This window comes from Drosophila novamexicana, unplaced genomic scaffold, assembly GCF_003285875.2.
Source record: "Drosophila novamexicana strain 15010-1031.04,08,12 unplaced genomic scaffold, DnovRS2.1 tig00000008-arrow-pilon, whole genome shotgun sequence".
NCBI classification, from domain to species: Eukaryota; Metazoa; Arthropoda; class Insecta; order Diptera; family Drosophilidae; genus Drosophila; species Drosophila novamexicana.
In genome coordinates this window covers 1,287,118-1,308,294 of record NW_020824765.1, presented here as the reverse complement: position 1 = coordinate 1,308,294, position 21,177 = coordinate 1,287,118, and the positions used below count along the sequence as shown (strand labels likewise).

Below are 21,177 nucleotides of genomic sequence, written 5' to 3'. Positions count from 1 at the left end.
AGGAGCTGAGCTGTAAGGCAGGCATCTTAAGGTCCACAATGTTTTATGTACATATACTAGTTCATCCCCGATCAGATCTGGTGCTTTGTCGCTTCGAGTAGATCACTTTGAGATAGATTGCCCTAAAATTGAATTCCCATCAAAAATGTTTTTCTCATTCTGACACAATCAATCTCCGGCGACCTTTATTCATTGAAGTCTCACGTTGAATTTAATTAAAAGTTTAAAAAACTCCTTATTGACGTCCAATCAAGTCTCCTTCCGTCCAGCTGCAGCTTAAAGCTTAAAAAACCACCGCACAGTGAGCGCAACAAGTGGAGGCAGGTAATCAATTTGTTTGGCTCAAGCCACGCGCGGGGATTTACTTGGGAGTCTGCTGATAAGACAGACAAGACAACAGAGAGCGATGTCAGCGCGGGTGAATCACAATCAGCTAGCCTCGCATAGTGTTTCCCCAGAACAGCGGCCTCTGTATATAAGCGCCAGCTGTGCCCACAGCCATCATCAGTAATCAGGAATAATCCCTCAAAGCAACATGCAAAGCAGCAGCATTTTCATCCTGGCAGTTGTGGCCATTGGTGCCTGCGTCGAGGCCATGCCTCAGCGCTTCCAGACGCTACCTTATTATCCAAGACCAACACCGCAACCCCGTCCCATTCGAGTGCGCCGGCAGGTCCTGGGCGGTTCACTGACATCTAATCCGGCAGGTGGCTCTGACGCTCGCCTGGCGCTCAGCAAAGGCATTGGCACTCCCGATCACAATGTCATTGGACAAGTGTTCGCCGCAGGCAACACACAGAAAGGACCCATTACCACTGGAGGATCGGTCGCCTACAACAAGTAAGTTAATTGAACCCTCTTTCCTAGTGAAATGTTAACTCATGGATTTGCTTTCCCTCAGTCATGGACATGGATTTGACCTGACCAAGACCCACACCCCTGGCGTACAGGACAGCTTCCAGCAGTCGGCACATGCCAATCTTTTCAACAATGGCAAGCACAACCTGGACGCCAAGGTGTTTGCCTCTCAGAACAAGCTTGCCAACGGCTTTGAGTTCCAGCGGAATGGCGCTGGCCTGGATTACTCGCACATCAATGGGCACGGCGCCAGCTTGACGCACAGCAACATTCCCGGCATTGGCAAGCAATTGGGTCTGGATGGACGGGCCAACTTGTGGTCATCCCAGGATCGTAATACTCGCCTAGATCTGACCGGTACTGCCTCCAAGTGGACTAGCGGACCAATGAGCGGACAGTCCAACTTTGGCGGTGGACTGGGTCTAACCCATATCTTCGGTTAATTATGTCAATTTGCCATTTACGAATATTTAAATTATTTATTTCTTTAAAAATAAACCAAAAACCAAAATAAATTGTATCTTAAAAAAATCAGCCTATTACTTTAGAATTTTATTGGGCTGATAATCAGAGATTTAAAATGAGAGCAGTAGTTCCCAACAAAAATTCACAGAAGGTTAATAAAAAACGAAAAATAGTTTTAATAATCTAGAATTTTAAAAGTCCCCCTGTTTTAGGGAGAATAATTGAGATTGGATAGATTTTAATTCATGTTATTATTGGTTAATTGAATAATTTTACTTATCATATTGCGCACTCTTTTTCTATTGAATAATTACGCTTAGAAATATTTTATTATGGTTTACACATTATTATTACTGCTATTCCCACCAATAAGTGTTTATTTTTCAGCTGTAAGTTGTACCGAAACATACAAAGATGTGGTTATAACAAAGTTTATGATTTTTGGGGATCAGTGAGGGAATTTTTCAGAGTACAAGGGAAAAACCAAAAATTGTCTTCTAATTTCGCAGATATTCATTCAGATGATGCGTAGATGTGTGCGGGACATGCGTGTTCACTGTGAGGACTTATGACAGCTTCTTGGCCTTTTGATACAATGTATCCACCACCTTGCCCATGCTCTGGATAGTCTCTAGCACGCGCTCATACGTCTTGTCCACAGGCGTCTCCTCGAACACAATGAGCACACCCTCGCCCTGATCTAAGATGCCGCTAAATTTTTTATCCAATATCATTTGTGATAGTTTCTTTTCCACCTGTGGCATGGGCAGATGAATGCTCTCCGCCACATGGGAAACCTGCAAAGTGAATATGAAATCATGGATTTTTAGTTATGTGAGAACATTTGCGTACCTGCACACGCGAATATGGCTCGATAATGCGGCATAGATTCTGCTCCAGCATGGTGTCGTAGAGTGTACCAAGATGTGCCTGCACAATGACATCTTCTGCCAGCTCCTTCTTATAGTCCTTTAGTGCCTGCTGAAAGTCGGCCAGCGAGCGTTTATGTGAGGCCTCCGCTACAGCTTTCATAGCGTCAACATCACGGCCGGAATAGGTTATGGCCTGACAAAAACAACAACGCCAAGTTTGTCAAAGTCTAAGATGATTTATACTATCATTGCTTACCAACTTGCCGCTAACTATTTGATTGACATCGTCCGACTGGCCAAGCATAATCTTACACAGCAACATGTACTTCAGAGAAGTGAGGGCCTTGACACTGTCAACGCTATCGAAACCCTCAAAGGCTTCATAGAAATACGAGAACGCTGTTTTAAAATCTCGCTCGTCGGCTGCATGCAGAATACCCGACTGGAGATCGAGGGCGCCCTGCACTTTCGGGGGACAGTAGATGGCATTAGCCGTGGTACGCGCTGAAGTTAGGGCGGCACGGGCCTTGGGTAAGTTGCTCAGTGCATGATAGGTTTTGCTCTCCAACAGTTGCACCTCCACCAGCAGATTTTTGTCATCCAGTTTTTTGAGCTCGCGCAACAACTGCGAGCCCAGGGCAAGCGCCTCTGTATACAGAGCCGTATCAAAGTAGAGTGCAATCAGGCGCGCCTCCAGAGATTGACGCAAGAATGTGCGCTTCTCCTGCTTTGCCCACTCTATACAGTCTTTGCAAAGTTGAACCTGCCAAAGAACATAATATAAGCCATCATATGGCTGTATCTAATGGGGCTACGTACCTCAATGCCAGTGCCCGCATCCATATCGAGGAACATGTCGACCAGCGAACGCACCAGCTTCGCGGCCTTTGCCTTGCTGATCAAGCTCAAAAACGGACGAGTCACCTTGATCAAATCGGCCAGTTCTTTGGCCTTGCCCCCTTGTTTGTAGAGCTCACCCAGCTGCATTATGCCCTGCTCCTTAATGCGTATGAGTTCCTCATCGTTTTCAGCCACTTCTTGTTCGCGCACTATTTTATTTAGCAGGGAAATTCCCTCTTCGCGATTCACACTGGACAGCGCCTGGGCACGTTCGAATAGTGTAGCTCCGGCCATTTTGCTGCTGCTGCGGCGACAATTGAAAGATGAAAGTGGCTACGAGTTTTTTTGAGAGCAAACGTTGGCAAATCGAATAAAAAAGCGTGTATTATCTAGAGCACTATCCAGATGCAAGTTTCTTTGTGAGTTTGCACTTGCTCTTAATTGTATGTAATGCGTATTTGTATGTTTTTTCACAACTTTAGTAGTATGCTGATTGCAGTTGTCGTTGTTATTAAGCGCTAGTCACGATTCGAGATGTGCAGCTGCCGATAGCCACGTGATGATGCCTATCGAACGATGCTCGATGCAACGCTGCACATGTTAAACGATATATGAACTGGTACTGCTCCACACTATTTTACAGGGAACAAAATACCAGTTTTTAATATAATTGATAAAAATATCAATATTATTAAATTCCTTTAACGCTTAAACAATTGCAACTGCTGATATTTTTGTAGTCAGCTAGATCCGATTAAATACTATCGATATCTATCGAGCACACTTAAGGGCCCGAAAATGGAAAAGTGTAGAAGTTGGATTGCCGCCTGTCGTGGGTAGGAAGCGAAAGGATTCGCTGGGTCAACAGGTATTGGCCACCAATTTTACAAGCAAACGCAATGGGTGAGGAAATGGCCAACTCAACACAAAACAAGGCGCGAGCCAAAACAACGCGACCCAAAGCTGTTTACCAGTGGACCGTGGATGACGTACAGAAATGGTACCTTCGGCATTGTGGCGAGTACAAATCGTATGTGGAGCTATTTCGAGTTGTAAGTTCCAACCACACAGACAGAGACTCACCAGTGCGGTTCCTGGTCCTTTTTGTTGTATTCCCGAAGCACTTGTGCCATATTCGCCTGTTGTTCTCAGCTTGTAGTTCAACAGGAACAACTAGCAATTTATCAAAGCCAACGTCAACTCTTTATAATTTTGAACATTTAAGCACTTGGCCTACTGTTAAACACTTGTTAACTGTTCTTTCTGTCTTTCAGCACGACATTACGGGTCGAGCCCTGCTCCGCATTACAGATTCCTCGCTCCAACGAATGGGCGTGACCGACAATCGAGACCGCGAGGCCATTTGGCGTGAAATTGTGAAGCAAAGGCTAAAAACGGATATTATGGAAATCCGTGATATGGAACGCGTCAACATTCACTAGGATAACTGGAATAGGACCCAACATATGGTAAGCATTTACCCGGAACATAACGCTACGTGAGCACAATGTAGGCATAAGCAAAGGACAACGTTGGACAACATCCTCGAGTTTTTCAGTGCTTTTCTGCTTAAAGGCTTAGCTTAAATACTTCAAAAGCGCAATACAGCAATTGGTCACAATATAAACTGATATTTGTATAGCAATAAACATTTGAATTGCATAGTTTATTCGAGTATTATCTTTGGTACTTGATTAATATCCAATCGTTCAGCTTTAGCCGTCCTTCTCCAGCTTGGGAGTGACAAGCTGAACATCATTGATTTGTGTGCAAATTTCCACCGGCTTCGGCGCGATAGTCCCCGCTGTCCCAGTGGTCGACGACGAAGAAGCAGGCGCCGCAATGACCTTGGGCAGCGAGGTGCCCAACGCGTTGCTGGGCGTGAGTATATGCGGCATGGACACCGTGCCATTGGCCATGGGCAGAGCTGTGGTAAAGAGCAGCTTGGGTGGCTGCAAGCGCTGCCCCGCGGAGCCAGCCGCCGAGCCCGAGACTATGAACTGCGGCGACTGATGCGGCGTTCCTGGCTGAACGGCACTGGCAGCTGCCATAGCTGTTGCAGCTGGCTGCAGCAATGTCGGCAACAGTGTTAGCAAACGTTCGCCTACGGACTTCTCCCAGTCAAGGCGCTCCCGCTCCAGCGATAGGCGATTGTGTTGAATCTCATTGGCCTCGTTTTGGGCGTTGAGCAGCTGGCGCAACATAATACGCATAGCTAGATGCAGAGAGAGCTCAACATGAAAAACAAATGCTGACTTTAAGGATTACCAACTGACTCACTTGTCATGTGTCGCTTCGACTGCTGCTCCTCACGCGCCTTCTCCTGTGCGCGGCGTTTCTCCTCCTTCTTCTCCAGCTGCTGAGTTTGCTGCTGTTGTTGCTGCTGTTGCTGCTGCTGTTGTTGTTGCTGCTGCTGTTGTTGTTGCTGTTGTTGCTGTGGAATATACTCTGGCTGCTGGAGCAGCTTCTGCTGTTGCTGCTGTGGCAACGATGCAGTCGCAACCGACGCAGCGTTCGGTTTACCGACCGCTGCCACTGCTTTGGCAGCCGCTGCCTGCTCCGCATTAACCAGCACAAACTTGACGCCGCCCGGTCCCGTGACTAGACCAGTGTTGGCTGCTGTCTGTACGGGTGCCGGGCCAGCGCCGCTGATCATCAAGCGTGCACCCTGGTTGATGGCGCTCTGCAGCAGCTGCAGCTGAGCTCCAGCCGCTGTGCCGACCGCTTTACTGGCTGTCGCATTGCTCGCCTGTTTGGGCTGCATCAGGAAATTCGTGGGCACCAAGGAGATCTTGCCTGGTGTCAGCTTGCCACTGGCCGTACTGCTGCTGGTGGATACTGTGCTGCTGAGCTGGGCTACGCTGGTGCTGGTGCTGATGCTATTGGCCGGTATGATGACATTGGCGCCGCTATAGGGCAGCAGATTGGCAGCCTTGGGCAGCTGTAACATATCTGTCAGTGTTGGCATCACAGAGCGGACGGGCGCTCCGGGGACTCCGGTGCCCGTGCTGGCACTTTTTGGCGAGTCGGCCCCGGCCTCGTCAACGGCATCTACATCGATGGGCTCCTCTTTCGGCAGCGGCAACAGCATGCAGTCATCGTCCTCTTCGGGCTCGGCGGCAGCCGCTGCTGCAGGAATAGCTGCAGGAACTGTTGCTGTGCTTGACTCAGCCACTGTCTCCGGCTGGTTGGTTGGCTCAGTCTTTATGCGTGGCCCTGTTGCTGGTGCCTCGTCAATATTTAGATCTGGCTCGGAAGACAGCTTGCGCCGCTTGCCTGTGCTGCTTTTATCGCCTTTGAGCGGGGCAAAAGTCTCCTCACTCGTGTCCACTTCCATTTGCACGTCGGCTTCGTTTTCGCCAGCCTCTTCCGGCTTGGACTTGCCGTTGGCGGCATTGGGCACTAGAGACGACAATAGCATATCATCCTCCTCGTTGTCGCTGTCGGACAACTCCTCGCCATTTTCCTGGCGACGCTTGCGCCGCTCGGCGTGCTCCTCCAATGCCTGTTCCAGTTGGTATTTGAGCGAAGGCGCCGGAACCTCGTTGGGACGCACACTGAATATGGGACGCGTCATAATGGCATCCATTTCGGCAAAATGTTTCCAGCTGGGTTCCGTCTCGCCCGCCAGGCCGCACTCCTTGTCCTTCTTGAGTCGATTATAGAAGCACTTCAGATTCTTGATGCGCGTCGTGATCTCCTCCGGTGAGCGATGATAGCCATACTCCTGCATCTTGGCCGCCAGTTGGCATATGACCGCATGCTTCTTGTGCGTGGTTATCAGGGTGCGCTGCAGCTTCGGATCGCCCCACAGCTGAATGAGCAGCTTCGTCTCGTCCGTATCAAAATTGGGATTGCGACCCACGAAATTGTGCTTCTTACTGAGAGGAGTCTGGCTTGCATTTGGAATGCTGCTGCTGCCGCCGGCATTGCTGTTGCTGTTGCTATTGCTGTTGCTGTTGTGAGTGTTATTGCTTGTGGCTGCAACCCGCGGGCTGCTGATGGCCGCAAAGGAGCCGGAGGATGGTGCTGTGGTCGCCGCTGCAGCCTCTGCTGAGCGTCGCTTCTTTATCCGTGCACTGGACTTTAGGCTCATCGTATGGGCCTGCAAACTAAATGTTAAATTCTGTTGCTTAGCTATGGCAATTACTTAACGAGGACTTACCTCAATATATCTATAGTTTTTGTATGCAGCGTCGGGGCAAAAATCAATAAACGAGCACGTTGCGTTTGCAATTAAACCATTTGAGGTGCCTCAAATCAATCCTGCGACAAAAACAACAACAACAATAACAGAGAACTTTGCGCTAGGTCTGCCAGTCGGCAAGTGAAGCGAACGCAACGAAAGCGACTACCGCGCAACTCCACGGCAACAACAACCCCTAACGCGAAGCGTAAGCGTGCCGCGGCAGCTCACCTACCCAACTACTACCCACTAGCCAGCCAGCCAGGCAGCCAGCCCTACCCAACCCCAAAACGAACATAGCTAAGCCAAGTGCACCACCAGCCACATAAACGCCCAACTACGTAGAACATGCGCGGTAGCTCACTTGCTTTTCCACTCTCTCTCTCCCACTCTCTCTTGCTGTTGCCTTCTCTTTCACTCGAATGCAGTAACATATTGTGAAACGACGAGGACGAAGTTTGTCTTGCGCAGTGGTCATATTTTTTTTAGCGACTTAGGGTATTGATTTGTAACCAAAGATAATTAGAAAAAAACCTAGTTAACATTATAAATACCTTATATATTTTGTATTCAAAAATCGAATAAGCGTAGTCGCATAGGCGTTAGAAGAGCATGCAAAGCGTAGCTGGCATGAGTGGGCAAATTAGATGAAATGTCAGTGTAACAGGACATTGACACGAGATCTGCGCATAACACTTTGCAGGACATGCGCAGTGGGTGCCCTTTTGAACTGGGAACGAGCGAGAGTGAGAGCTTGGCAAATACGAATGGCTAGCGCACGTGTGCGAGAGTAGTAGGACCTGAGCGTGCGTATAACGGTGTTGTTAGGGTGGAGCAACGAAGCAACAGACTTTATAGTAAATATGTTGAATCAAAGCAAAAATGTTTGTAAATAAAAGTACTTAAGCTAAAGTTTACTCCTAATTAACACGGTATTTGTGATTTTACTCACCGAAACAACAATTTCCTAAATGAAAATTGCAACTTTTAGTCCTGCGGCCGCCCGGTGCACAGGTAAAAATTTGAACGATTAATGAACAGCATTGCCAATTGTAAATTATTTAAGCGCTTTTGGTTAGAGTTGCCAACCAACTGACTTGTGTGTGCGTTTCGCTGCGACTGTCAAAATACTCTGCTTCGTACTGTTTAGGCTCAGCTGTTAGATTCTGCTCTTGTCGCCGAGTTGAGTTTTGCAGCAAATTAAAATGGTTTTAACGAAAGAAGAGGAGGCATTCATTTGCCGCAAGCACGAGCAAACACTTAAGCTCCGCAACGAATACTTAAAGCAGAGCTCGAATCCCTTTCGCCATGCCACCGGAGAGGGCGGCACTGTGGTACGTACAATTGCTGGTTATGTCATCACTGGCCAAATAATAACACATATAGTATTATTAATCACTCTATATTGCAGTTTGATGCTGGTCTAGCGCGCTTCCAGGCCATGCGTGTGTCAAACTATGAGCATTTCCGCCCCACAGGACACTCCTTCCGCGTGGGTCTCTTCGCCGTCGTGCTGCCCATCGCTGTCTACGCCTGGGCCCTAAAGGCCGAACGCGATGGCCGCGAGAAGAAATACCGCACCGGCCAGGTTGCCTACAAGGATCGCCAGTTCAAGTTCGTTTAAGTGCCCATTTAGCGAAATTATACAAAACTGTTAACATACAATTAGAATTGTGTATTTTTCGTTTGTTATATTAGTTAATTTAGGTATATTTCTATTTCTCCTCCATCTGCTTGTCGCGCGCTATGACAAAGTCCTCAAACTTGACCATATACGTGGTGCCCTTGTGCCAGTGCGCTGTCACCTTGCAGGGCTGTAAATGTCGTAAGCATGTATTGGACACCTCAGCAATAAGCTGCAATAAAGACACTTACGAATCCGCAGTGGGTTAATACTGCCTCTACGATGCCAGCCGTGAAGTTGGCACAGTTCAGGGAGCTCTTGTCCTTGGGCACACTTATGAATGTGTTGACCAGTGGCTCCTTTTCAATGATGTAGTAGGTGCGCTCATCATCGTTGGCGTGCTCTAGCTTCTCCGCTTCCTTGCCAAACAGATTCTTCCAGACCGTTGTCTTCACAAAGAGCAGCATTTGCGTTAGCTTCGTCTCACGCTTGGAGCTGCGCTCGCGCACAAAGTACAGATCAATGATACGTGTGCCCACATCCTGACCCAAATCGTGTAATCTAAACCAGGCGGCATTATTTCTACTCTATGTTAGTCGGAAGCAAAATATACAATACCTTGTCTGCAATTCGGGAACTGTGAAAACACGGCTCTGAGAGTATTGAACGATCTCGCTGAAGAGCAGAGCCACAATGCTTTGTGAAACCTCGGATTTGCCCTTGGACAGCGGTCGATCGAGTATATTGCTGCGCGGACGCATTGATGAAATTTTGAGAGCTTCAAGTTTTTCCATTTTATTTTCACAACAAACGTAAACAAAAAGCCACAAGAACAAATTGGCACCAAAACAGCTGTGAGTGTTGCCAGATTTCTTAGAAAACTGCACCGCTGCATTGTGAATGGCAATTTTCTATTTCCTGGTGTACTGATTGGACTGCGGCCGTTATTGCATGCAGCCACACTTTTTTGGATTATTCAAATCGAGCAGATCTACATTGGACCAATAATCACGTGGCTGTTGCTGCAACGCAGTTAAATAAGACTCAAACTGTCTGAAATTTATATCGCGCGTATGTGGACAACCAATGTGATGATAATAGGGACACGCATCATCCACTATCCAACGACGGGATTGTAAATTCTTTATAACATTGCCATGGTCCAAAATTCCCTCAATTTTTTGCTCGTACATTTTGGAAGTTATCTTTGAAATGGCCTCATTGATTATAGCATCAACATTGGGCAAACTGAGTATCTCCCTGACCAGCTTATGCGTCTCCACACGTCGCACGCACAGCAAATACCACAGCGGCATCGAATGGAACCGTATGCAACCAATCAAGCTGGGCACACTTGATTTTCGGCTCTGCCAATCGTGTCCTAGCCAGCGCACAGCAATAAAGAGTATCTGCTTGGTTAGATATGTTAATAATATGAACAGAATAATACTAAATCGATTAAATTACAGACCTCCACTTCTGTGTTCACACAGATTTCATCCGAACTGAGAAGATAAACAAGATGCTTCAGCGGCACCTCCAAAAAATCTCGTGTGGCCACAAATGTGAGAAGAAACTTTTGTATGCGTGTCAGCATCAAATTGCGAACAATGTCCAATGCCGGATTGTTTCTCGATTCAACATACATTATGCAGGCGTTGGCCTCATTAAAACAGTTGATATCATCAAAATACGTCCAGCAGGCCAACAGCAAGGCTCTGATTCTCAAATAAGTTGCGGCCACAAATACGGCGACAATGCTGTTGCGCTCCAGGGTGGGTTCATCGCTGAGCATCCATTTGTAGATGAGCATAAAGGCCTTTTGCGAGACCTTCTCCTCCGGAAGGGTCACAACAAGCGGTATCGGCTCGAGCTCCATGAAGAACTTGGAGTAGGCCTGCAGCACAATGACATGGCAATTGAAATACATTTTATTGATCTCTATTTGAACGGTGGTCTTCAAATGGTTTTCCACCATGTAGCGCAAGACGGCTTTTAGGGAAACTTTGAGAGGCTGTTCGATGCGCGTCCAATCACGCACATCCTCAAAATTGTGTCCGAACTCAAAGAGCGATCGATTTGTGGCCAAATCCGCAGATTGACGCTTAAAAATACGCTCAATCTCCAAATCTTCAGCTTTTGAGACTAGGCATGTTACCGATCCGATCTCATCTTCGGACGAGGTTCCCGGACTGAATTTTGTGCTACAAATTCAATATTAGTTTGATAAATACTAGTCAGATCTTTTCCTGTGCCCCGCTATTTACTTGACAAAGTGCACACTGCACGTGAGCTCCCGGTTGGCCGGGTCTCTCTTGTGCTCGTCCAGGGCTTCGTATTTTTTCATTAGCTCATCCATGGTACCGAATAATTTGTATCAAACTTCTTATAAAAATTCTATAAAATATTCAAATATATATTTTTATTTGTGATTGAATATTAACGCCAAGCTTAGGCACACAAAAAAATAGGCTAAGTTCGTTTAGGAATGTTTTATATGCTAAAGTTCGCCCCGCGAACCTTATTTAAAATAATAATATAAGTATTTTCAAAACCCAAGTGATGGTTAAATCCTCGGCTTGTTGTTATATGCCTTCAAAATTATTATATAAGATTAAATTTTTAATTTAAATATTTTCATATACACGACTAGGGCTTAAATTGTGCTAACTCTTATTTTAAAGCAACCCGACTAGGTTTTGCTTTGGTTGTTAGCCAAAAAAATATATACTCACACAATTTAATTGATTAATAACAATGTTACTAACAATTTAATTTAAGGAAAAAAAAGTGGTTTGCATCGGCCGGGAATCGAACCCGGGCCGCCCGCGTGGCAGGCGAGCATTCTACCACTGAACCACCGATGCATGTGACTGAACTGTAAGCGAAGCGTAATATGAAAAAAGCTTTGTTTTATGTGTATGAAACTTGATAAAGCAAGTGCGACGCTGAAAAAATATAAATGTATAATATAAAAGAATATGATTCGTTATTGTTTATTAAATTGTGTTTTATTGGTTTGTATTTTTCTTTTTCACATTTTAAATACATTTATATGAATAAATATATTATTTATTTTGTTTAATTTCTTTTGCAATATTTTATATGCTGTTTCTTATGCATAAATTTATGTGATTTTCATTTTATGTATTGTATATAAACAAAGGGTTGATTGAAAATTTCTTATGCTTTTTTGGTGTTTAACAAATTGCTGCCATTAACTATTAATCTCTAGAATATTTTTTTTTTATATTTTTTGTGAGAATTTGTTAATAAATAATGTAGCGAAATGTTTGCTATTGTTACTGAATCCTAGGTTTGTCGATTTTCCTTTACTTACATTGAACATACATTTTCGTTTGTTTATGGACAGTTAAAATTTGAAATACATTTAGTATATACTTTATATGTTTTTTGTATGTTGGCATGCTTGTGGATAATTTTACATGTTAAAATTATTGTAGCTTTAACTAAATAATAAAAAGTAATTTAAAATTATACATGTATATTTAACATTTTGTACTTTTTGTTGAGTGTTTGTTCTTTGTTCAAAGTTTTTGTTTGTTTGTGGTAGGTTTCTTGATCGAAACAACTTTCGTTCATTTATTTTTTTTGTTTAAGATACTGCATTTGCATTTTAGTAACAATTGCCGATGTTCTTAAAGGTTTTGTTTTTTAATATATTTTGTTGCTTTTTTTTAATGTGTTTTTTGCACAACCTTTGCTTATTTTTGAATAAATATGCATTTATAGTAAGAAATAAATTAATGCTTTTTTTATTATTAATTTCATTTTTAATACACAAAAAATACTTAGGTTCTTTGCACATAAGTATTCAATTTTTGCATTCTTTAATACGTTTTTAAACATTTATATATATAACTGCATATAATTTTTATTTATTTATTTTATTTTATTTTTTTTTTTTTTGAAAACACTTAAGTATTTTGTTATAACCCCATTAACAAATGAGCTAATATTTATTGGTTTTCGTAAACCAAATTATTCATTTGTAATGGAAAAATTCCAAATTGTTTTTATTTATAGGTTGATTTAAGCGGCGCAAACGCATAAGTGCAAAGGTTGCGTTTTAATTGTTACAATTTTATTTTTCTTTTAGCTTTCCAACTATCTGCTTAAACTTAAAATATTGAAACAATATGTTTGTATTTTCTTTTGCAAAAGAAATATTTTGAATCTTCATGAGCCCTAAGAAGAGTCAAAAACATTCTTTTTAAATCGAAATGAATATTACATTAGGTTTAAAACAATTATGGCTGGTAAATGAATTTTTTTGATCAATTGATCAATTGAAAACGCCGTTGTTGCAAGTTTACTTTGCCCGCTTTGAAAGGTTCAAAAACAATTTGCAATTCTTACTTGGGGTATACTGTTTTGAAATTTTTCTTTTTGTTTTATAATATTTTTTGTAAACAATATTTTGTTGTTACATTTGCGCTTTGAGTTAATGCGCTTTGAGTTATATGTTATGCAAAATGTTCTTTCTTTCAGATTTCAAATTTGTGCTTTGTTAAAACTATAAACAAATTGGAATTACGCACAAAAATGTATATTCGCATAACTTTCGTGCCTTGCCTTGGCTTAATACTGTTCTCCAATTTCAAATTGTAAACAAAAGTTAAGTAGCAAAAACTTAAAGAACTAAAACGAATTACTATTCATTAAGCATATGATACGTAAATTTAATATATATATATATAAACAAATAGCCCGGTTTTTACAAAAGTATAATTAAGTGAAAGCTCTACACATAAATTACAATTATAAATGATAAATTGGTGCGTGTGTGTGTGCGTATGCATGTATGTGTGCACAAATGTGTGTGCGTTATTTGATCTTCATATCTATATACAAAAAATTATGGCAAATCAAATGGAGTTACAAAACGATCAAAACTTAAACAAACTGGAAACTTAAAAAAATAATGGCAAATAAAACCAAAAACTTTTAGAACATCAGCCGTCCATAGTCGTTTTGGGCGGCCTTGCTGCTGCGCGGCTGCATCAGATATAACGGCTGTGGCGGATGGTGCTGAGGCGCACCGAGACTGTGTGATAGCTCCCAGTTATAGAAATGCCTCTGCGGCTGCGACAGTGACTGCGACTGGCGCTGTTTTAGTCGCAGCAGCTGGCTCTTGTAGTTTTGCTCGTCGGGCTGCAAATGCTGCTGGTTTCTGGGCCTGGTGCTGTAGTCGTCGTCGTACTGTCCTTGCAATCTAGCCTCCAAATGTCAGACATTCGGTTTATGGCGGCCACCGCACACGCCGCAATGTATGCCAAGCAAATGGCATGCACGCAACGGTGGATAGCACCACAGGCAGGGAACGAACAGGGACAGCAGCGCCAGGCCCAACCAGCGCTTGGTGCAGCCCGCCTCACTAACGCTACAATCGCACGGATGCTGCGCCGTCTCACCCTCCGCATCGCTCATGCAGTGATAGATCATGCAGCGCGCACAGCCCATGCCCGAGATGCACTCGTAGCCGCTGCGAAACGGATCCGGTGCATACTCGCAGGCGCCACGCCTATTAAACTCTTCGCTGTAAAGCTCGTGACAATAGCGGCACCGCATGCGCGTCTCCTTCTTGAGTATATCCGACACATTGGGTTTGTGCAGCGGCTTGTTGGCTGCGGATGTCGCCGACGTTTGCGCGGCGGCCATCGCCTGCGCCGCCTCCAGAGCATTGCGCTTCTTTACCGCACTGATCGACTCGCGGCGCGCATTCAACACCTGTGCGCCCACCGGCTGCTCCACCACAGGGTAATTATAGTCATGGTGCACAGCCGTCAGCGTTACATAAGAGTAATTTTCGCTGGGTGCAATCTGACCGGCAGGCGGCGGCGGCAGCCCATCAGTTGAGCCGCCTGCATTGTTGCCGCTGCCGGGGCCCGGAGCCGTTGATGTTTTATCCGTCGATATGTAGTGTATGGTCGCCGCTGGTAGTTTCTCTGAATCGGAATTGTTGCTGTAGCTATCCTTATGTCGCTCGCTGACGCTTTCTGCAAGAATAAAACCGGTCAGTTTCGATTGAAATTGCGAACTTTGAAAATTATTTGAATGCATTACTGTGACTTTTTTCGCTGCCTTCTGGGCTTGAATGTATCTTTTGTAAACTTTCGCTTTCCACAGGTAAGTCCAGGGTCTGTACATTGTCAACAATTAGCAACGTTTCAAGAAACTTTTTGTTACGAACTCACCATGAATACATCATCTTCACCAACCGAATCGTATTTGGTCAACGGCGGGCATATTATAGTGGGATTCGATTTGGCCAGTCCTACGTGTGTTGAAATATATCAAAAAATGGTTAGTTATATCAAATAGCTTAGCATAACAATATATCAAATTTATTTCAAGGCACACAGCAAATTAAATGTAAAGCTTTAAAAGAGCGTTGTCAATTAGTTTAAAGAAAACAGCGTATCATGTACAATTGAGAGTGTGTTTAAGCAATTGTAGATAACGAATTTAATTTACTAATTATTTTCATGGGTGTGATCTATGTGAATAATACTACAATTATGGTGTGCGCTGCAATTTTAAATGGAACATCCGAATAATTTCGACAGTTCTCGACACTTTAAACAACCTTCAGAACATACCACAGTCCCATTAGCTCTTGTTTAAAATGTCGAAGATTTGCGAGCTTACACAGATGAACAGATGGCTAGATCAATAATAGACAAATGAAAAGAATCGGTGAGGTCAATTATACTATAAAAAGGAACTGTGTTTAAAAACAAATCAACCGGAAAAAAACACGCTACGTTAAGTAATAATTAATTGATTCTAAATTCAAGTTAAAGTTACAAAAAAAAAAAGAGCAGCGCACACACGATACTTTTTAAAAAGAAACCTCCTTAAACACTTACCAATTTCGTTTAAAATATATATTATGTGAATTTTGTTTAATGGTTGTTTTTGTAATTTTGTAATTTTGAAACAAATTGCACAATTCCAATAAATGTTTTAAGTTTTGATAATTTTGTTTTGTAGCAAGTTTTAAAAAAGAGCATAAAACATTAATTTTGCATTAGTTAATGAAGGCAAAAATTCTAAATGCAACGTCTAAAGTAGAACCGACGTTTAGCCAAGGTGTGTGATAAGGAAACTTAAACTAGATTAGTATATGCTAAACTGAAATATAAGCAAGGATAGAAAACATCTTTGAGAGTGTTATTTAAGCGACATGCAGCTAAATGGGAATGTGCAGGCTCGGGCCATAAAGATGCGGAAAACTGCATACCATCAATTAGTTCATTATAGGCCCGAAGGACGCCCTTGTCAAAGGCACGCGCATCGGCTGCCGTTTGGAAAGTTAAACCGTTGCGCTGTTTGCCGGCGCGCCAATGATGAAATGTGGGCATTACTTTGTAATACTTCAGATCACGATTGATGACACAGCTTAAGATAACCTGCAAATGAAAACAGAATAGAATAGAATCAAGCTTAAATTACATATGATAAGTAACTTACACTTTGATCAGAGATTCTTTGCCCATAGATGATGTAGTCATGACCCGATGCCAATGGGGATAATCTAGCTCGCTTGCGTATGGAAACATTTGCCAGACCACCCCCGGCCAACGGTAGCCAGCCTTCTGTGCTTTCGTCTCTGGTCATTACCTGTGCGCGTACTGTAACTAAGAAGTCGCTGCAATGAACACCAAATACAATAAATTAAAGAAAAGTTAAAACTTGGACAATTGAGAAATCGTTGTCAATTCTTAGGCATAGGCATAAAGGTAATCAAATTATTTGTATCGATAGGCACCTGCTAAACGTGCGCTTTAAGCTTAATTTACGGTAAGATACTGTGGCCATTGCTGCTGTTCCGGAGTGACTGCATCCGCCCGTGGCAGTAGCTCACGTCTATATCCCCAGCGTGATAACTTAAAAGTGTCGCTAATTTGGCTAATTCAATTTTCGACCAACGAAGCCCTAGCAAGGCGGCCTTGCCGACTCCAACTGCACACCTGTCGCTTTTATTCATGACAAAGCCAAAATAAACTAAAAATAATTATGGGTCCTTCATTTCAACATACACGTACATGCATGCACACACACACACACACACACAGAAGCGTTTGCTCATTGATGTGTTATTTCCGCACGTACACATATACACGTATGTGGCATATTAAGGGTAGCAAAAATATCTGAATTAAGAACCTGTGAAACTTTCATTTTGGGTTTCATTCTTGAAAAACGCAGCTACCGCAAAATGAGCTGGGAGTAAGGTGAATACAGGCCCAAAACAAGTCGGACGAACAAGCGAACAAAGCAACTCACGACCTGCGCAGAAGTTTGAAATGGAGTTTTAAGCGTAAACTTACTCAATGAAAAAAGCTTTCGGGGAGGAGTTGGTAACCCGTCGCTTCTGACTCTATTTGCTTGTATATGTGTGTGAGTGTGAGTGTGAGTGTATACACACATTTGTCCTAGATTTGGCAAATTTTACAGAATGAACATGCACAGGGTCTGCCAAAGTAGACAAAAACGACGTCATAGCTGTGTCAAGGACTAGCTAGTGGCAGCGATAGCAGCTTGCAACGCGACAAGGCGTATTTATATGTATGTGTGTATGTATGTGCATCGTTCGAACTCAAGGTGGGACGCACACGTCAGCACGTCTGGCCAAGGATGTCCATGCGGCGGTCAGGCCATGAATGAATTGCATTTTCTTTACAGTTTCTACTACCAGGGCTGCCCTAGATGCATTCATGCAATTTGAATTTTGAAAAGAGCTTTTGGTTACCCTAGTGGCAACGTCAATAAAAAGTTGTACTGGAGTTGCCACTATGCAAGTTGCAAATGTGCATTTATAAAACACACGCACGCACGCACTTACACACACTCACACACACACACATACATGCAGACGACTTGTGCGAATATTCAGCAACAACTCCGCTTAAGACATGACACAAAGCCTGCCCCAAGCAAAAATTAAAAGTCCCAAGTCAGAAACAAAATCCTCAATTGACAAACTCCCAACAGAGCGCATGCGTGAGAAAGAGAGAGACACAGAGAATCGGGCTCGAGTGTCTGTATGTGCAAGTGTGTGCACAAAACAACGGGAGCTGGTCGCTGTCAATTGTTCAAGCATTTGTCTATGATCTGCATATAAAGTGCATGTGTATGTATGTTAGTACAAAACATACTTATGAAATTAAGTTATGTTATGCGCGACAGTTGCAACTATCTTGATAGCTTTTAAAGCACATCAAGCAACATTTATGTTGAGGTATTTTACTGCCTTTAAAAGCGCTAACACCCACAATTCTAAACCTTTTTATATGTATGTACACATATTTTTGTCGCAGAGGCCTGGAGACTGCAGCAACAACAAGCCATAAATATGAACGAACTGGTCCCCATGAATTGTGTTTAAAAAGCGACTGATTTAGTTGACAAGACTATCCACTCATACGTATACACATAAAAGTAAATGTTTTTATAGTAATGAATGGAAATTGAATGCAAAATGCAAATCAAATTTATCGGCTTTCTTCTTTCAACCAGCAATTCATAGCAAGTAGAGGAACCAAAGCAAGCCATGAATGAAACTACAAGAACCTTGGCTGTGGTATTGAATGTGTGTATATATATATATATATATATATATATATATATATGTGTGTGTGTATTGTTATTGTTGTTGCTGTTGCGCAGACGTTGGTACATTGAAATGGCATGGCTAGAGTGCTTTAGCTATAGCTTTAGCTTTAGCCAGTGGCTTCTTCGACTGTGTTTGTGTCTGTCTGTTTGTTGTAAATGCTTCAATATGCGGCACATAAACAAGCAAGGAAACGCGCAGGGCGAGTGACATCATTTCCAATGGGGCGCTACGCTTTAAACAGCAAGAAAAACAATTAGAAAAACAAGATAGTTGCTGGCATTCCATTTCATTCATTAAAAGTGGCGACAGACAGACTATGTGGAGACATTGACACGGCGTTCTCAATACAAAGACATACATATGTATGTACCGTTTTTATGCATGTACATGTGTGTGTATATATGCATGCATGCCTTGGATTGACCAGACAAATGAGTCACATTTCATTCATACCCAACAAATGTTTCTTCAGCTTGATACGCGCCGTCTTTCATTCAGAAATATTTGTTAGTATTTAAGTTCAATTAAATTGCATTTGTGCTTGTTAAATTGGCAGCAATTGTGTAAATTAAATTGGGAGCGGGAACAATTAGGACGCATACAAAGACACCCCTTGCATTAGTCTGGCAAGGCTGTAAGCTTGACTTAAAGCTCCACAACAGACAAACAATAGATTATAAATAAGTATATTTACAGTAGGTTCACGTCAAATTGTACACTTACCTTTCATGTCCTTCTGTCATGGTTTGTAATCAGAAAGATTCTAATATAGCAGCGTATAGTGTCGGTGTTGTTCTTGTTGGTGGCAAAATACACCATGATTAAAGCATAAAGACATTCAGAGCCTGCTGCTGCACAAACTTCCGAAAAACAAGCGAGAACAACAACAGAAAAAATAACTGTAACAATTACAGTTAAGCTGGCTTGAGGCTTAGAAGTTTAGTTGACTGTAGATATCTGGAGAGCTAGTATTGTTTTTATTGTTGGTCGTTTCAGCTGAGTTGTTGTTGTTGTAGGTGATGCGCTTCGTTGCTTTGTTGTTTTTATTTTTACTGCTTTTCGTTTCGTGGGCTTTCTTTTGGCACAATATGAAAGACGACGCCTCTGCTTTGCAACTGTTTGAAAACGCGTTAAGTACTGCACCCGATTTTAACTACGACTGAAGAGCAAAACCGTTATATTTAATTAAATGTATAAATAATAAAAAATGATTTTTTATGAAAACAAGTTCTTTTAGAAATAACAACAGAGCAGCAGACGGCGACGAACGGGCGACTTTTACTTTTTCAATACACTCGCAACACACACACACACACTCTTGCACACACTATGTGGGCGTGTAGACAAACACTGTGGAAAAACTTCATGGAGCAAATATATGTCCGAATTTTTCCAAGCAACACAGATGTAACAGGCATCTCAAAATGAGCAAGAGAGCGCACGCACGCACGGTTGAGCCTGTATCGAAATTGAGAGCGCACCAGCCCCAGCTAAAACAACAACAAAACAGTTGTATACAAAATTTTGGTGTCTATTTAACTGTATAACTTTTATTTCAAAACGCATATAGGATTATATCACTTTCATTTAACTTAGATCTTGTTGTTAACCAAAGCCTGAAAATATATAAATCACTTTGCGCTGCGAACGACAATTCATTCATATATTTTATCAAGGCTACAGGCGCTTTGGTCTCTCTTGGCTTGTGTGGAGCACTCTCTTGGGTTCTCACTTGCTTGCTACGAGAGCGTCGCTTGCGCATATACAAAAAAAGGTAGCACACACACACACACACGCACGCAGAAAGTGAGGTAGAACATTTTTTGGGCGATTCTCCATGTATACACATAGTATATATAAATACATACATATATGTATATATATTTTTTTTATTGCCTATCCTGCAGCTTGTGACATACTTATATTATATTCACATACAAGCACATTATTTGCAATAACTACATATTTTGTTGCTGCAATTTTCGCCTCAGTAAATGTTTACGACGGCATGTGCTTTACTACTGTTTCATTTTATTTCATTACTTTTTTTTGCACTGCGAATTTAGGTTAGTATATGTTGGATTTTTGACTTAGCGCAGACATAACGACCGTGAAGGAGGTGGCAGGTGAGGGCGCGGATGCGTGCGGAGCGGAGAAGGAGACGTGGTGTATCGGAATTTTTCTCTATTGGATAACAGCTTTTCGCATTTTATACCGTTTATCGCGTTTCTGCAATGGCAGACACATTATACCACTTATTTGTGGCAATCTTTTCTATTCTTTGCACTTTTTGCAACTTGTCTCTTTGGACACAAAAGCAATTCTGATCTCAGATGGCAACTGCGTTTGCTTGGAAATTTTTCACTCGCGTTTGGGTTTAAAAGCTTTTATGTGTTGATATTTATATCAACTTTTCACTTAATTTAAATGCATAATGTTTCATTCTTTTTTATTACTTTTATGCAGATTTTACACCTACTGCCTCTTCTTCTTGTCGAAAAAAAAGAATGAAATTCCAAACGTGCTGTTATTTAACATAACATCGACAACTAAAGTAACATTTGCAGAATTGTTATTAACAGAATGAAAGTCATAAAAAAACTATCGAAAAGATTTTTGGATTTAAAATTGGAGCAAAAGATCAGAGCGTATGCAGTGAATTTTAGATATATGGACAAACGTATTTAAT

General features: G+C 42.5%; 8 protein-coding genes and 1 non-coding gene across 10 annotated transcripts; 3 read left to right on the top strand and 6 right to left on the bottom strand.

Annotated features, from left to right (window-relative positions):
• Positions 1-167: 167 nt before the first annotated feature.
• LOC115763562 (attacin-B-like) lies at positions 168-1,522 on the top strand. Its single transcript, XM_030706185.1, has 2 exons — positions 168-840; positions 902-1,522. Exons 1-2 carry the CDS (start codon positions 536-538, stop codon positions 1,299-1,301), a joined length of 705 nt encoding a protein of 234 aa, XP_030562045.1. The 5' UTR covers positions 168-535; the 3' UTR covers positions 1,302-1,522.
• A 95-nt stretch (positions 1,523-1,617) lies between these two features.
• Positions 1,618-4,249, bottom strand: LOC115763545 (26S proteasome non-ATPase regulatory subunit 11). 2 transcript variants are annotated; one of them, XM_030706166.1, is made up of 5 exons: positions 4,119-4,249; positions 3,015-3,339; positions 2,452-2,958; positions 2,176-2,388; positions 1,618-2,120 (listed from the first exon to the last, which is right to left on the bottom strand). In XM_030706166.1, exons 1-5 carry the CDS (start codon positions 4,166-4,168, stop codon positions 1,890-1,892), a joined length of 1,326 nt encoding a protein of 441 aa, XP_030562026.1. In that variant the 5' UTR covers positions 4,169-4,249; the 3' UTR covers positions 1,618-1,889. The 2 variants fall into 2 exon arrangements, with proteins under 2 accessions (XP_030562026.1, XP_030562033.1); XM_030706173.1 differs by having other exon boundaries at positions 3,015-3,336.
• Positions 3,824-4,702, top strand: LOC115763592 (protein aveugle). Its single transcript, XM_030706218.1, has 2 exons — positions 3,824-4,087; positions 4,310-4,702. The coding sequence occupies exons 1-2, from the start codon at positions 3,935-3,937 to the stop codon at positions 4,475-4,477; spliced, it is 321 nt and encodes a 106-aa protein (XP_030562078.1). The 5' UTR covers positions 3,824-3,934; the 3' UTR covers positions 4,478-4,702.
• Positions 4,703-4,739: 37 nt separating this feature from the next.
• On the bottom strand, positions 4,740-8,218 carry LOC115763537 (serine/threonine-protein kinase pakD). Its single transcript, XM_030706156.1, has 4 exons — positions 8,174-8,218; positions 7,201-7,301; positions 5,316-7,140; positions 4,740-5,250 (listed from the first exon to the last, which is right to left on the bottom strand). The coding sequence occupies exons 3-4, from the start codon at positions 7,129-7,131 to the stop codon at positions 4,751-4,753; spliced, it is 2,316 nt and encodes a 771-aa protein (XP_030562016.1). The 5' UTR covers positions 7,132-7,140; positions 7,201-7,301; positions 8,174-8,218; the 3' UTR covers positions 4,740-4,750.
• A 144-nt stretch (positions 8,219-8,362) lies between these two features.
• LOC115763584 lies at positions 8,363-8,886 on the top strand. Its single transcript, XM_030706207.1, has 2 exons — positions 8,363-8,555; positions 8,633-8,886. Exons 1-2 carry the CDS (start codon positions 8,427-8,429, stop codon positions 8,843-8,845), a joined length of 342 nt encoding a protein of 113 aa, XP_030562067.1. The 5' UTR covers positions 8,363-8,426; the 3' UTR covers positions 8,846-8,886.
• A 13-nt stretch (positions 8,887-8,899) lies between these two features.
• Positions 8,900-9,658, bottom strand: LOC115763529 (trafficking protein particle complex subunit 5). Its single transcript, XM_030706144.1, has 3 exons — positions 9,464-9,658; positions 9,097-9,406; positions 8,900-9,035 (listed from the first exon to the last, which is right to left on the bottom strand). Exons 1-3 carry the CDS (start codon positions 9,637-9,639, stop codon positions 8,937-8,939), a joined length of 585 nt encoding a protein of 194 aa, XP_030562004.1. The 5' UTR covers positions 9,640-9,658; the 3' UTR covers positions 8,900-8,936.
• Positions 9,659-9,769: 111 nt separating this feature from the next.
• LOC115763523 (kelch-like protein 6) lies at positions 9,770-11,276 on the bottom strand. Its single transcript, XM_030706130.1, has 3 exons — positions 11,113-11,276; positions 10,317-11,049; positions 9,770-10,254 (listed from the first exon to the last, which is right to left on the bottom strand). Exons 1-3 carry the CDS (start codon positions 11,202-11,204, stop codon positions 9,790-9,792), a joined length of 1,290 nt encoding a protein of 429 aa, XP_030561990.1. The 5' UTR covers positions 11,205-11,276; the 3' UTR covers positions 9,770-9,789.
• Positions 11,277-11,641: 365 nt separating this feature from the next.
• On the bottom strand, positions 11,642-11,712 carry Trnag-gcc. The gene has a single exon. It is a non-coding gene; the product is annotated as a tRNA-Gly (tRNA).
• A 1,076-nt stretch (positions 11,713-12,788) lies between these two features.
• On the bottom strand, positions 12,789-20,907 carry LOC115761995 (sprouty-related, EVH1 domain-containing protein 2). The gene is made up of 7 exons (XM_030704066.1): positions 20,408-20,907; positions 19,212-19,647; positions 16,343-16,520; positions 16,113-16,281; positions 15,064-15,143; positions 14,933-15,008; positions 12,789-14,865 (listed from the first exon to the last, which is right to left on the bottom strand). Exons 2-7 carry the CDS (start codon positions 19,229-19,231, stop codon positions 14,096-14,098), a joined length of 1,293 nt encoding a protein of 430 aa, XP_030559926.1. The 5' UTR covers positions 19,232-19,647; positions 20,408-20,907; the 3' UTR covers positions 12,789-14,095.
• Positions 20,908-21,177: the final 270 nt, after the last annotated feature.

Bases quoted from the DNA above. Each gene is read 5' to 3' on its own strand.
- LOC115763562 (XM_030706185.1), top strand. From the start codon at position 536: ATGCAAAGCAGCAGCATTTTCATCCTGGCAGTTGTGGCCATTGGTGCC. The intron at 841-901 runs GTAAGTTAATTG...GCTTTCCCTCAG, and splicing joins GGATCGGTCGCCTACAACAA to TCATGGACATGGATTTGACC.
- LOC115763592 (XM_030706218.1), top strand. From the start codon at position 3,935: ATGGGTGAGGAAATGGCCAACTCAACACAAAACAAGGCGCGAGCCAAA. The intron at 4,088-4,309 runs GTAAGTTCCAAC...TCTGTCTTTCAG, and splicing joins ATGTGGAGCTATTTCGAGTT to CACGACATTACGGGTCGAGC.
- LOC115763545 (XM_030706166.1), bottom strand. From the start codon at position 4,168: ATGGCACAAGTGCTTCGGGAATACAACAAAAAGGACCAGGAACCGCAC. The intron at 3,340-4,118 runs GTGAGTCTCTGT...TTGTCGCCGCAG, and splicing joins AAGGACCAGGAACCGCACTG to CAGCAGCAAAATGGCCGGAG. The intron at 2,389-2,451 runs GTAAGCAATGAT...TGTTTTTGTCAG, and splicing joins AAATAGTTAGCGGCAAGTTG to GCCATAACCTATTCCGGCCG.
- LOC115763537 (XM_030706156.1), bottom strand. From the start codon at position 7,131: ATGAGCCTAAAGTCCAGTGCACGGATAAAGAAGCGACGCTCAGCAGAG. The intron at 5,251-5,315 runs GTGAGTCAGTTG...CTCTGCATCTAG, and splicing joins GTCGAAGCGACACATGACAA to CTATGCGTATTATGTTGCGC.
- LOC115763584 (XM_030706207.1), top strand. From the start codon at position 8,427: ATGGTTTTAACGAAAGAAGAGGAGGCATTCATTTGCCGCAAGCACGAG. The intron at 8,556-8,632 runs GTACGTACAATT...TCTATATTGCAG, and splicing joins CCGGAGAGGGCGGCACTGTG to TTTGATGCTGGTCTAGCGCG.
- LOC115763529 (XM_030706144.1), bottom strand. From the start codon at position 9,639: ATGGAAAAACTTGAAGCTCTCAAAATTTCATCAATGCGTCCGCGCAGC. The intron at 9,407-9,463 runs GTATTGTATATT...CGCCTGGTTTAG, and splicing joins GTTCCCGAATTGCAGACAAG to ATTACACGATTTGGGTCAGG. The intron at 9,036-9,096 runs GTAAGTGTCTTT...CGACATTTACAG, and splicing joins TATTAACCCACTGCGGATTC to CCCTGCAAGGTGACAGCGCA.
- LOC115763523 (XM_030706130.1), bottom strand. From the start codon at position 11,204: ATGGATGAGCTAATGAAAAAATACGAAGCCCTGGACGAGCACAAGAGA. The intron at 11,050-11,112 runs GTAAATAGCGGG...TTGAATTTGTAG, and splicing joins TGCAGTGTGCACTTTGTCAA to CACAAAATTCAGTCCGGGAA. The intron at 10,255-10,316 runs GTCTGTAATTTA...CTAACCAAGCAG, and splicing joins GTGTGAACACAGAAGTGGAG to ATACTCTTTATTGCTGTGCG.
- LOC115761995 (XM_030704066.1), bottom strand. From the start codon at position 19,231: ATGACAGAAGGACATGAAAG. The intron at 15,144-16,112 runs GTATGCAGTTTT...CAACACACGTAG, and splicing joins CTATAATGAACTAATTGATG to GACTGGCCAAATCGAATCCC. The intron at 14,866-14,932 runs GTAATGCATTCA...TTATTCTTGCAG, and splicing joins AGGCAGCGAAAAAAGTCACA to AAAGCGTCAGCGAGCGACAT.